Here is a 13322-nt window from a genome sequence, read left to right as displayed (position 1 = left end):
TCTCTCCTTCTCCCTCTCCCTCCTCTCAAAAATAAATAAATAAACAAACAAACAAATAAAATGTTAAAAAAAAAAAAGGAGTGACATGGTATGTCTTTCACGTATGTAGCCTCCCTCCCCCACCCCATATGATGTCTACATAGATAAAGAACAAAAATGAACAGATGAGTTATTCTTTAGAATTTGTTTATTTTGTAGGAAACACTATATAGTTCCTTAGTCAAGATCATGGAGTTGGATATGGGATGGTCCTGGCTTTGAATCCAGGCTGTACCCTCCACCTCTTGAAGGGAGAAGCGACAAACAATTTACGGCCATTTATAATCCAACACAATAGGTATGCATAGGGTTGTTATGAAAATTAAATGAGATAATAGCAGTCAGTAAGTCCATAATAAGTAGTATTTGCTTGTTACTGTTATATAGATGTGGGGCTTGATCCTAGAGTGCTGGGATCATGACCTGAGCCGCCCAGGTGTTCCAGCACAATAGTATGTAACATAGTTTCCTACTATTATATAACATTTGTTACATAATAACCCTGTAGATAACATTTGTTACATAATAACCCTGTAGATACTAGGGCTTACCTTATTTAGCAGATAGGCTACTGGGTCACAGAGAAGCAAAGTAACCAGCCCAACATCACACACATAGTAAGTGGTAGAACAGAGATAAGAACGTATAAATATGGATTGGACAGCCCAGCTTAACTAAGATCTTGTTAATTCACTCTAAGCTCCCTTCCTGCTCAAAAATTGCATGCTGCTTCTATGTACAAAATATGTAAAGGAACCGAAGAAACTAGTTTTTTGATACAAAATGAAATTTGAGAAGTGGAGTCCAGTGGCATTTTTTGCTTGAAATGTGGTCCAAGTAACCCAGAACTTTGCTCTCTGCACATTGGTTTCTACTCTATCTGTAGTTAAAACGGGGAAGCAATAGCTAGATGTATAGATACATTTTCCATTTTGGATATTTAGTATCAGTTCTTTTTCTTTCCAATTTTTAAGTTTTTTATTGAAATTATAGTCAGTTAGCATACAGTGTAATGCTAGTTTCACATGTACAATCTAGTGATTCAACACTTCCATACAACACCTGGTGCTCATCACAACAAATGTCCTCCTTAATCCCCATCCCTGTTTCACCCATCCCCCCGCCCACCTCCCCTCTGGTAACCACCAGTTTGTTCTCAATAGTCAAGAATCTGTTTCTTGGTTTGCCTGTCTCTCTCTTTTCCCCCTTTGTTCATTTGTCTCTTAAATTCCACATATGGGTGAAATCATATGGTATTTGTCTTTCTTTGATGGACAAATTTCAATTAGGGTTATAGTCTCTAACTCTATTCACATTGTTGCAAATGGCCAGATTTCATTCTTTTTGATGGCTGAGTAATATTCCATTGCAGGTATATACCACATCTTCTTTATCCATTCACCAGTCAATGGACACTTGGGCTGTTTCCATAGTTTTGCTAATGTTGATAATGCTGCTATACACACCAGAGTACATATATCCTTTTGAGTTGGTGTTTTTGTATTCTTAGGGTAAGTAGCTAGTGGTGCAAATGCTGGCCCATAGGGTAGTTCTGTTTTCAACTTTTTGAGGAGACCCCATCCTGTTTTCCAGAGTGACTGCACCAGATCTCAGCATCAGTCTTTAATTCATTTGCTTCTCCAGTGCCTTGACCTCCTCCTGTGAAATGAGGATAGTGGCAATTAAATAACATTGGATCCATCACCACCTGCAACTTTGGTTGGGATGACGAGATCTGTATAGATGCTAGGTACTCTTGTTTCTAACTAGTCATTATTACCAGGTGCCCTGATTCATTGTCCCAGAGACTTAATTTCTGGTTGCATCATCTTCTCTGATGCAGTGGCTTTTAAAATGATGCCTCAAGCATGAAGTTACGCTGTCCCCAAACTACTCATAATCTAAGAAGATCTCAGATTTTCTGCCAGCATGGTTTCCCCTCCTACACCTTTTCGAAATAAAAAAAATGATGCCGGAGAAGGAAAGCAATGTGTACTATCTCTGATCCTACTTTCTGAACATGGTGACAGGGCAGAGGCTGGGCATATTAAAAAAAGCACCCTCCAGGCTCAGATTGTGATTTAGTTCATTTATATGGCATCATTTCACCCAGTCCCAGAGAGAGCATTCATCTTGTTCAGGCTCTGGGAAGATTGGGTGCTGGTGGGAGTGTAGCTTTAAAAAGTCAGGAGACCGGGATTGTCACGCAGATGCCCCCACTAACTAGTTGTCTAATCCTTAACAAGTTGCTTTGTCTTTGCAGGCTCATTTTCCTCATCTGTCAAGTCAAATGAAGGTTATGGAATAGATGATCTCTAAAAAACCCTTCCAGCTCTCCAGTTCTATTCTGGGTCTGTCTGCACCTGCAGACAGTGATGTGGGGGTAGGAAGGGCACCAGGGAGGGAGGCAAATTTCCTCATGAGAATAAACCACTTTTACCTGGAGCAATCCTGTGTCCTCATGTATTCTGTGCTACCGGCTTATCTCAGATTATCCAAATTATTGATTGAGTTCTCTCCTTTCTTTGCCAGAGACACACAGCTTTAGTTTCTGGGAGCAGCAGCTGCTTCTCTGAAATTTTCATCCCAGGGCTTCCGTCCTCCACTGTGTCCTCTCAGAAACCTGTCATGGTTTTTCTGGATGGATGCCCACAGAATTTTAATCCAGTCACACACACACACACACAGGAAAATGCTATGCATAACAAAAAACAAAACCAGGTTATGGGTTGAATGTTCCTTTATTGAATTCGGTTACTTCAAGGGCTCAGAAAGGAGAGTGAGGGAGAGAGGCATCGGTGAACAGCCCTCTTGGGCTGCCAACCCCAAGCCATGAGCAGTTAGGGCCCACGAGCTCTCTTAGTTAACGGGTTTGCAGATAAGGCTGCGGATGAAGAGGGCTATATGTATTAGCTCCTATCTTGGATCCAGGCCAAGGTCCTGACACCCCTAGACTCTGGGCAAGTAGACTGTTTAATGAAACTGGGTGTCTTAACATAATAACATAATATCATAATATACCCATTTCTTCCCTTCTCCAACTAACATTTGCATTTCCACACAGGGGGTGGAAAGAGGTCCTCGCTCTCATGAAACTTAGCAGAGTCCCCCAAATTTACTCAACTTCAAAAGGCACAAAGAAGGATTGCCTGGGTGGCTCAGTGGGTTCAGCCTCTGCCTTCCACTCAGGTCATGATCTCAGGGTCCTGGCATCCAGGCCCGCATCAGGCTTTCTGCTCAGCAGGGAGCCTGCTCCCCCTTCTTTCTCTGCCTGCCTCTTTGCCTACTTGTGATCTCTGTCTATCAAATAAATAAGTAAAATCTTAAAAAAAAAAAAAGAAGGTACAGAGAAAAATGAAGAGGGGGGAATCAGAGGGGAATATGAATCATGAGAGATTGGGGGGGGCGGGGACAATCTGAGGGTTTCAGAGGGGAGGGGGTGGGGAGATGGGTTAGCCCAGTGATGGGTATTAAAGAGGGCATGAATTGCAATTCGTGTAACTGGGTGTTACACGCAAATAATGAATCATGGAACACTGTATCAAAAACTAATGAAGTACCGTATGGCCACTAACGTAATAAAAATAAATAAATAAAAGCTAAAGTTCTCCCGGTTTAACTTGCAGGAAGATCTCCCCGGTTTAACTTGCAGGAAGATCTCCCCGGAGGCAGCTAGAAAGGCGCACTCCCCAGGACGGCTCTAGGGCATTCAGTCAGTAGGTTTGGATTCAGGAAAACTATTTTATTCACTCCAAGGCAGCTGGAGGTAGGAGGGTGATAGACTCATGAGAAATGCTCGTGTCTAGAAAGAAATATTATCACAAACAAGACGTCCATGTTTCCACGTGTATTTCATGTTGTTTCAATAAAATCCATGAAAACCTGTACTGAACAATCAAGATCCCAGCATCACGGTTAAGGTTATTCATCACTCCGCATCTTGAATACATGTCATGATCACACAGAGATTCTGGAAAACTCAAAGCGGGAGTACAAGGGCGAAGCCCTGGAGGTTTGCTTTAAAAGAGTATAAATATCTTTGAATCCTAATTCTGCACTTGCCCACTGGGTGACTGGGGCAAGTTATCCAACCTCTCTGAGTCTCTGGGTTGGTTTGTTTTTTCTTTTCATCTGTAAAACGGGGAGGTTGCTAACCTTGCTGAGGGGGAGAGGGCTTGAGAAAATTAGTTTATACACCCCTAAGTGCTCAACAAAGAGTTCCCACTTAAAATATGCCACTGTTACTCCCCTGCGGGGAGAGGCAAGTGTCTCTGAGGCCCAACTTCAAATTTGGGATTTGGGATTTGGCCAGAGTTTGGCGTATCTAACGCCGGATACACGCAGGGACCTCCCTGGGCTCCCATGGCCCACAGCGCTAGTCTGTCCTAAGGGCTGCAGTTCGCTCCCTGGCCGGTTCCCATCCTCCACCTAAAAGAAGAGGTGGTGGGTTGGGTATTTTTATTTTAAAAGACTCTTTTCTGGGCCTTTGACTGGCGCTGCAGGTATCAGCGTGGGTTTGGAGGGCCTCGGTAGCCTTGGCCGAAAGGAGGCAGCGGCTGAGCTGGATGTGACGGGGACCGGGAGCTACCCCCAGGTGGCCCCACCGGGGCCAAAGCTTGGGTCCGGGACTCTCCAAGGCAGCAGGTCTCCTGAGGTAGGTAGGTAGGTAGGTGGGCGGGCTGGGGGGAGGGGGAGAGGGTAAATCCTCCTGCGCAAAAGACCCGGCGAGGTTGGGGAGGAGCCAGCTGTGGGACGTGGCCCCACGCCTGGCCAGGTGGCAGGGAAGGGCCATGGGCCAGTCATTGGGGACCCCATCATCTCCCCGCCTAAGGAGGCCCCGGGAATTGGCTCTGGCCCAGCTCTCCAGGGAAATGAGGGCCCCATCAGCGGCCCGGATCCCCTTCGAGAGGACCCAAATCCCAGGGACCTGCACTGGCTCCGCGGCAATGGGAGCCAGCACCCGGCGGCGGCGGCGCCTTTCTACCGTTCTACCCGCAAAAGGAGTGGAGCCCTCGGGGCGCCAACCTGGGCGTTTGCGCGTGGCGGGAAGTAACTGGCAAGTTTGCTATATTTTGTCTCCATCCCACTGTGCATCTTCAGACCAGGACGGCCACGAGGACACTTCCCCCTGTCCACTCCCTCCCAGGCCCACCGAACGGCTGGGCCGAGCGGGGAATCAAAGGCACTGTCCACCCGGAGGCCCAGCTGGCGACAGCCGGAGAGGACTGACAGGCCACCCGTCTGCCGGGGACCCGGGAAACCCGCCTCCCTGCGGAGAGTAGCTCAGGACAATCACTCACTCTCTCCAACACACACACTTACACGCACACTCACACACCCCAATCAAATAAAGCAAAAGCCCAAGGTCTGCCTCCACGGCCAGAGGCGGCCTCCGGAACCGGACGGAGCGTGGGCTCTCGGATGGGCCGGAGGGGGTGGGGAGCGGCAGGGGGAGGGGAGAGCGCGAAGCCCCCCGCCTCGGCGGCCCCTCCGGCTCGCCGACTCCGCGGGGTCGAGGGGGTGCTGGCGGGGCGGCGGGACCGCGGCGCGGGCGGAGCGCTCCTGGCAGCGGGCGGGAGCCCCTCGGAGCCCACCACACACGCTCGCACCCCCTCGCCCTCCCTCTCTCCCACCCGCTCGCCGGCACCCCCGCCCCCAGCCCCCTCCTCTTCCCCGCCCGCCTCCGCCCCCATTCTGGGAATTGTGTGGAAAAATTCTCAGCCAAACCTCCCACCTCTCCGCTCCCCCCACCCCATCCCACTCCCTTTAAAAAACCCTCTTTCCTCCCCGGCCCCTGCACTCTTTGTGAATGAGGGCAGGGAACACGGCCCTTCCCCCGCCCAGGAGCCACGCCAGACCGCCGCACTCAGAGCACTGTTTGTTAATAGTCCAATTAGATAATTGCCATCTTTCACTCCTTTTGCTCCGCATTTCCCATAAAGGAATGAATGGGGAGAGCGGCGTGGAGAGGGCTTCTGCCCCGGCAAGGTGACGAGAAGGGCTAGAGCATGCTCCTTGCACAGGGCCATGCGCTTGAATTGAATCATTGTAGCCTAATCAATGCTCTTATTGGATTACTGGCTGTTGCTTTTCTCAAAGATATTGTAGCAGAGACAATGAAATAGCTAGGGGAAAACTTTTTTTCTTTTTTTTTTCTTTTTCTTTTTCTTTTTCTTTTTTTTTTTTTTTGAAGCAGATCTCACAGTTGAGATTTTCTCGGCTCTCTCTCCTCTCCCCCTCTCTCTCCTGCTGGACTCTGAGTACAAAGCTGCCCTTTGAATGGGCTGCCTCAGGCTGCTGGAGGTGCAGGCAGGAAAAAAATCCAACTGGAGCTAAATGAAGAGAGGTGGCCGTTTAAGATGGCTGTCAGCGTCGAGGTGTGTTAAGAAGGAGTTGTTTGGGACGAAAGCTTGGCTTTTAGAGTTCGGGGGAGATACTTTTTGGGAAAACTTTTACTCCACCCCCCCCCTTTTTCCCCCTAGAGGCAACTGCTTTCTTCTGCTGCAGGGTGTGTAAGCGTTTTTTGTTGGTTTCTTTTCCCTCCCCCTCCCCCCTCATTCAGCTCTATCTGTCGAGTGTGCAGAAAACCCCTCTAGCCAGTATGTGAGCAGGAGGGTCAAAGGCAAAGGGAAAGTTAATAATGCCTGCTAATGGTACTAACAATTCAGGATGAATCTTGTCAAAAGTTTTTCTGGAAGTGTGGGTCTTTGATTGTGTGTTTCCTGAAAGCAAGACCAATCATTTCCGTTTATTCACTGGCTAAACCCCTACTTGATTGGGGACAAGGACAGAAACCATCCATTACGATCTGATATATTATCCAAACAATTTAGTGTATTCATGAGGTAACCGAAACGTGGGGGCTGCGAAATTACCCGTAATCAATTGCAACAGCGAGTGTACGTCCCCGCGGGTGTCGGACAACTACAACTCGCCGTGTCAGTCACGGGCGGGAGCCGCAGCATTTCGGAGTTGGTCTGCTTGCTACCTGATCGCCAGGCTGGGGACACTGGACGTGCTCAGAGAACGCGGACGCTGACGAGGCGGCCTCGCCGCTGCTCCATCGGGATCCTGGATCAGACCCGCCGCCTCTCGGAGAGCGCGCCACTCGCCGGTCGCCGCTGACCCGCCCGCGGTCGCCGCAGCCGCCCCGCGGGGACATTCATTCTTGCCGCTTTCCTCTCTCTGGGCAGGGCTCAGGAGCTCCATTGTAGGGTTTTGTCCCCGCAGTGCCTCTTTTTTTTTTTTCCTTTTCCCCCCCTTTTTTCTTTTTATTTTCTTTCTTTCTTTTTTCCCCTTTCTTTTCTTTTCTTTCTTTTCTTTTTTCCCCCCCTCCTATGTTCGGGAAACCAGACAAAATGGACGTTCGGTGCCACTCGGACGCAGAGGCTGCCCGGGTCTCGAAGAACGCGCACAAGGAGAGCCGGGAGAGCAAGGGTGCGGACGGGAACCTCTCCGCCGCCTTCCTCAAGGAGCCGCAGGGCGCCTTCTCCGCGTCGGGTGCCGCGGACGATTGTAACAAAAGTAAATCCAATTCGGCCGCAGACCCGGATTATTGCCGCCGGATCCTGGTCCGAGGTAGGGATGGGGTAGGGCTGCAGGGCGCGTTCTTTGGGGGAGGACTCGGGGGCCCTAGCAGCGCGGCGCCCCAGAACCAGGCCCGCGGGGAGGAGGTGCGGGCTGGGACTTCCGAGAAAGTTACTGGCCATTCCCCACCCCCGCCCCCGGGTCTGGCCGGCCGCTGGGCACTCGCACCTGGGGCGCGCACTCTCCAGGAGCCTTGACCCTCCAAGCCCCGAGGGGCCCCGCCTACAGGGTTGCAGGGAAGCCTAGGGGCCGCGCAGGCCGGCCCAGGCTGCAGGCTGCGGCCTCTGACTGGGGGAAGGAGCAGGACACTATGGAGGACGAGCGCGCTCTGGGCGAGCTAGAGGACTTGCCGGGAGCCTGCCTTCGAGCTCCGGCGCCCTGGCCGACTGAGTGCACCCAAGGGGAGTGCGGGTACCCGAGAACAGGAGCCGATCGCCGGCTACGGCCAGGCCATTTGGCGCGCTGGGCCGAGGGCCCCGGCGCCGCGCTCGGGGCTGGCAGCCGCCGCCGGCAGAAGAGGCTGGGCTGCGTTGACGAGCCGCGGATGTCGCCTTGGTGCTCGGCTCGGTCTCGCAGGGCCGCGCGTTGTGCGCTGGGCTCTGGCGGTGGCTGTCATGAGGCCCGGCCCCGGCCAGGCGCCACCCACGCTAGCAGATCGCCAGGCCCCGCCGGCCCCCAGAACGTCCCTCCTCCTTCCGCCGACCGGGCTCGGGAGAGAAGGAGACCCTGGGGTGGGGCGTTGAGACCGCGGGAGCGGGGTCTGGTCAAGGCGTCCAGAGCTGGGGCCGACGCAACCCATCCTGGTCAGCTGGGAGACCGTCAGGCTACAGGGGACGCAAACCGCGCAGGCGAGACTCCCAGGCCGGAAGGAACATCAGCCGATTTGGATTTTTCCCCCCTCCCATGTCCAAAGGGCTCTAAAAGGCCAAGTCTGGTTCCCCCTTCCCTCAGCGGTGTGGAGTTAAACCCCCTCGCTCCACCAAACACACCGTGTCTTTGGTCCCCGGGTATGGCCGAAGCTTCCCTCCCTGCTCCCCCCACCCCCATGCCCACCCCGAATGCAGGCAGCAGGCACCCTGTCCTCCAGCAGGCTCTGGCCAGGGAGGTGGAGGGAGACGGGAGGGTTCTGGCTACTGACATCTCCCCTTTCTCAGATGCCAAGGGTTCCATCCGAGAGATCATCCTGCCCAAGGGCCTGGACCTGGACCGGCCCAAGAGGACACGCACGTCCTTCACGGCAGAGCAGCTCTACCGGCTGGAGATGGAGTTTCAGCGCTGCCAGTACGTGGTGGGCCGAGAGAGAACCGAGCTCGCCAGGCAGCTTAACCTCTCCGAGACCCAGGTACCAGGTGGCCAGGCCTGCACAGCTCTGCACAAGCCTGCCCCGCACCCCAAACTCTAGCCCGCTCTTCCCAGTACTTAGCCTGACTCTGGATGAGACTCCCAGGGAGGTGGAGGAGACAGGGTGGATGGGGTGATAGACCCACGACTTCTCCCCTTCCTTAAACCATTCCTTTCCCTCTATGCCCCCAAATCTGGAAGGGTCCGTACTCTGCCCACCTTGGCCTAGCCCAGGAGGCCCCAAATTCTGTCCTTTGGAATTCTTTTTTGGATCACAGTCTTGAGAATTCCCTGCTTGCCTCTGCTCTACAAGGAGCCAGTGTTTGCTCCTGTCTTGGTCACCCCATTTTGGCCCGATTTCCAGGCATCACCTCCTTTGGGGACCCCAGCCTTGTAATACAACACCCAGGCCTGTTCTGCAAGAATGGGACTGGAGCCAAAGCCACCTGGGTGCAGAGGGTAACAACTAGATTGGAAAGGTGCACAAACCTGAGATTCGCCTGCGCCGGCCAGGCTACCCTGCCTCTTAAGGTTTCCCCTGGCCCTGAGCTGGACCCAGAACCATTCTGGCCGTGGGCACCCACTGGGCACTTACCAGGCCCTGTCTTCGGTGCTGATTATATGTGAAGTATGGGATCAGAGGCAGATCAGGGGCCCTGGGAGCCAGCACTGTCAACTGTGCTTTAGGTCTTTTCCTTTACATGAAATCCACATGTTGTTACTGGAGTCAGCCGCAGTAGACTCTGAACCCAGGCTTTTCAGGACCTGATAGATTTGCCTTGTGGAGGCCCTTTTGGGCCTAGTGAGGGCATGGCACCAACTTGGCCTAGGTAAGGCAGACTTCTTTCTAAGGGCTTGTCTCCTTCCCTGCGTCCAGCCCTGAAGCAGGTAGGGAGCATATATAGGTCTGGGAAGTGGGCAGAAAGCGGAGAACTGAAGACAGATCCTATTGGATGTTCTTTTTGAGTATGAGTTGGCACAATAGCTTTTTCCTATTCTCTCTACTACCACCCCTCTTGCTTTACAAAATCTAGACCTTTCCATATAGCTGCTAATCTCCATTCTGGGCCACCAGCGAGGCCTGGAGAGGGGGCAAAAGGAGAGGAGGAAGTGGGAGGGAGGCTGGTAGAGAGGGTTTAGTTCACCGCAGCCTCTTGATGTCTTCCCATGATTCCAAAGTTCATGATGGAGAGCAGGGGAGTGATAAATTAAGAATATCACTCAGAACCTCCAATCCAGCTGTCAGAGAGAGAAGATGGAGAAAGCTTGGCCCCTAGTCCATCCTGCACAAATTACTCCTTCTACAGCCACCTTGCCTGCTTGCTGCTAGTTGATGGTCAAGTCTGACCCTCATAAGCCAGGAACAGCTTCTGGAAACCTTGGATAGGACTAATTCCGCAGAGGCTACAGCCGAGCTTGTTGGCTGGGCAATGGGCCTGGGTCCAGAAAGGTAGAGCAACACTCCCGCCCGCCCACTCCCACTTCCTACAGGGCAGCCTTCAGGTCTTACCGCTCTGCCGGAAGGAAACGTGAGCTCACAAGCCAGGATGGTCCGTGTCTGGCTGCAGGCAGTGAGGGAGCCCCGTGAAGTCCCTTCTGGTCTTCCTTCCAGTTAGGGTTGTGGACCTCTTTATTGCTAGTTCTGAGCCCCCACAGCCTGGGCCTGCTTCCATGAGCCGGAATCGCAGCCTTGCGGAGCTGGGTCCAACTCTAGGTGGCCCACGTAGCCCCCGGGCTAGCCCCTCTCCTGCTGCCGGGTGGGGCCGGACTGGGGTGCGGCTGGGCTGGGAGAGGGCTCCGAAGGGAGCCCTCGCGCCCTGGGAGCCCGCTCTTCCTTGACGGCCCTCTCTCCCGCTTCTCTTTCCAACCCTCCCTGCGCCCCTGCACCCAGGTGAAAGTCTGGTTCCAGAACCGGCGCACGAAGCAGAAGAAGGACCAGGGCAAGGACTCGGAGCTGCGCTCGGTGGTGTCGGAGACGGCGGCCACGTGCAGCGTGCTGCGGCTGCTGGAGCAGGGCCGCCTGCTGTCGCCGCCCGGCCTGCCCGCGCTGCTGCCGCCTTGCGCCACCGGCGCGCTCGGCTCGGCGCTCCGCGGGCCCAGCCTGCCTGCCCTGGGCGCCGGAGCCGCTGCCGGTTCGGCCGCCGCCGCCGCGGCCGCCGCCCCGGGTCCCACCGGCGCCGCGTCCCCGCACCCGCCGGCCGTGGGCGGCGCTCCGGGCCCCGGGCCCGCTGGGCCAGGCGGACTGCATGCGGGCGCGCCGGCTGCCGGCCACGGCCTCTTCAGCCTACCGGTACCCTCGCTGCTCGGCTCGGTCGCCAGCCGCCTCTCCTCCGCCCCGTTGACAATGGCCGGTTCGCTGGCCGGAAATTTGCAAGAACTCTCCGCCCGGTACCTGAGCTCCTCGGCCTTCGAGCCTTACTCCAGGACCAACAATAAAGAAGGGGCCGAGAAAAAAGCGCTGGACTGATTTTAAGTGTTTGCCTGTATTTATATTTATAGTATCTATTGTGGTGATATTTATGGACTCGCGTATTCGGCGCCCGAGGCTCCTGTGCTGGGCTTCCAGGCCCCACGAGGCCTCTGACAGTTCTCCTTCCCCACTAGTCTCTGCCACCAATCATATTTTGGGCTACTTTTTTCTACCTTTCCACCGTGCCCCCCAGCCCCGCCCCAACTTCCTTCTGAATCCAGGAGAATCCAAAGAATTGGGGGAAATAACCGAATTAGCCACCTGATGTCCCAACCGATGCCTGGCCCTGGAGGGCAAAGACTGGTTCTAAGTCAAAGCCCGGGACCCCTGCTCTAGATCGGGCCGCTGCTGCCTTCGATGATTCTTACGAATATTGAAAGAGCAAAGCTGCACGCAGACCCCAGGGGCTGAAAAGGCTGGTGGGTTTCTTTAGACCAAAAAGGAAGACGCTCCTTCCTCTCCCAAGAGAAACCAGGGCTTCGGGGAGCCCCTGGGCCCCACTTTTTGGACTGCTTGGAAGAGCCGGTGCACACGCAGCTTTCTGGCTGGACAACTCCTGCCGATTTTTTCCCCCTTTTTTAGAGAAACAACAATCACTACCGCCCCCGACCCCAGGAGATCCACCAAACATGGAGGTAGACAACGGTGGTAAAACATTTGATCTAATCAGCAATAAAGCAAGAGTCGTAACTACCACGTAAAACCAGATGAAGTGAAACCAGTTTTTAAATACTCTCAACAAGCGAGTTTGGAAGGTTTAAGAGAATTCAGGATAGGGATTGCTCCACAGGCCCAAGCAAAATTCCAGTGCCGGGTGTTATGACTTTAAACAGGAATTTAAAAGGAAAAAGAGAAAGAAAAAAGCCAACGCCGCGAAAGAAAGAAAATTCAGAATCTTTTCTCCGAGGCTGTTCCGGGGCCGTGGCCGACAGCTCCAGTCTCCTCAGGGAGAGAGAGCAGGGCGGCTGCCTGCGGAAGCTTCTCGCCACCAGCTCCTTGACCTTCTTGGGCTTCTGAGTAGAATCGCTGGCTTTGGAAACGAATCCGTGCCCTTTGCCTCCTCTTCCCCACTCCCGGATTCACCGAACCCTTCCAGAACGCTGGAAACGCCCGGATTTCTTCGAGGACCCGGTGACAGGGACCGAGCCCCAGTTCGCAGCGCTGCCGGCCTCCTGCGCGGTGGTCTCTGTATTCAGATCAACTCCCTGCGTGAACAGCAAAGACATCCCTCCCTACATCCCACCCCTCAAAAACCCCAGGGTTTCCGCCGTCCCAAGTCAGAAACCCAGACGGCGACACTGTCACAGCCTCATCCCTTACCTGAGCAACAACCACTGTCCCCGCAGCCACGGCTACGCGCATTTTAACCAAAACCACAGACCTAGCCGGCGAGGTGCCGCAGTGTCTAGAATGTAATTCCTTCATCCGAAGCGAGCGCAGAGCATTTTTAAAATAGTAATTTTATTGTAAATTATTTACGTCGGAAGCTTTTTTTTTTTTTTCCTTTTTTCTTTTCTTTTAGGAAATAGTGAAGAAAATAATGAACGATTCAAACGCGGGTAGGTGTCACTGAATTCTGGCTACTAACTCTGTTCTGAATGTTTTGGATATTTGGATGTTTTGTATTTATGTGGTGAGAGTGAAATATATATATCTAAGATGATAAATGAGGTGCATTTTTGTCTTGTGTTTAAAGGATTAAAAAAACAAAACAAAACAAAACAAAAAACAAAAAGGAAGAAGAAGAAGAAAAGGAAGAAAGACTCAGCCAATGATGAGTGTCGGCGTTGGGACTCCTGGGGCATAGCGTGGTGGCCCCAGAGCCCGCGGGGCCCAGCCGATGGTACCCTGAGCTCCTGGGAAAAGGTTTGGGGTGGCCCTTGGT

The 13322-nt window shown here is 53.3% G+C and overlaps 1 protein-coding gene across 2 annotated transcripts; it reads left to right on the top strand.

Annotated features, from left to right (window-relative positions):
• The first annotated feature begins 7185 nt into the window (after positions 1-7185).
• VAX1 (ventral anterior homeobox 1) lies at positions 7186-13000 on the top strand. 2 transcript variants are annotated; one of them, XM_044236681.1, is made up of 3 exons: positions 7186-7617; positions 8781-8975; positions 12960-13000. In XM_044236681.1, exons 1-3 carry the CDS (start codon positions 7377-7379, stop codon positions 12998-13000), a joined length of 477 nt encoding a protein of 158 aa, XP_044092616.1. In that variant the 5' UTR covers positions 7186-7376. The 2 variants fall into 2 exon arrangements, with proteins under 2 accessions (XP_044092616.1, XP_044092615.1); XM_044236680.1 differs by lacking the exon at positions 12960-13000 and adding an exon at positions 10859-11628 and having other exon boundaries at positions 8781-8968.
• The last annotated feature ends 322 nt before the right edge of the window (positions 13001-13322 follow it).

This window comes from Neovison vison, chromosome 2 (genome assembly GCF_020171115.1).
Source record: "Neovison vison isolate M4711 chromosome 2, ASM_NN_V1, whole genome shotgun sequence".
Classification (NCBI taxonomy): Eukaryota; Metazoa; Chordata; class Mammalia; order Carnivora; family Mustelidae; genus Neogale; species Neogale vison.
The sequence above is the reverse complement of the archived record's forward strand: the minus strand, read 5'-3'. Positions and strand labels throughout refer to the sequence as shown.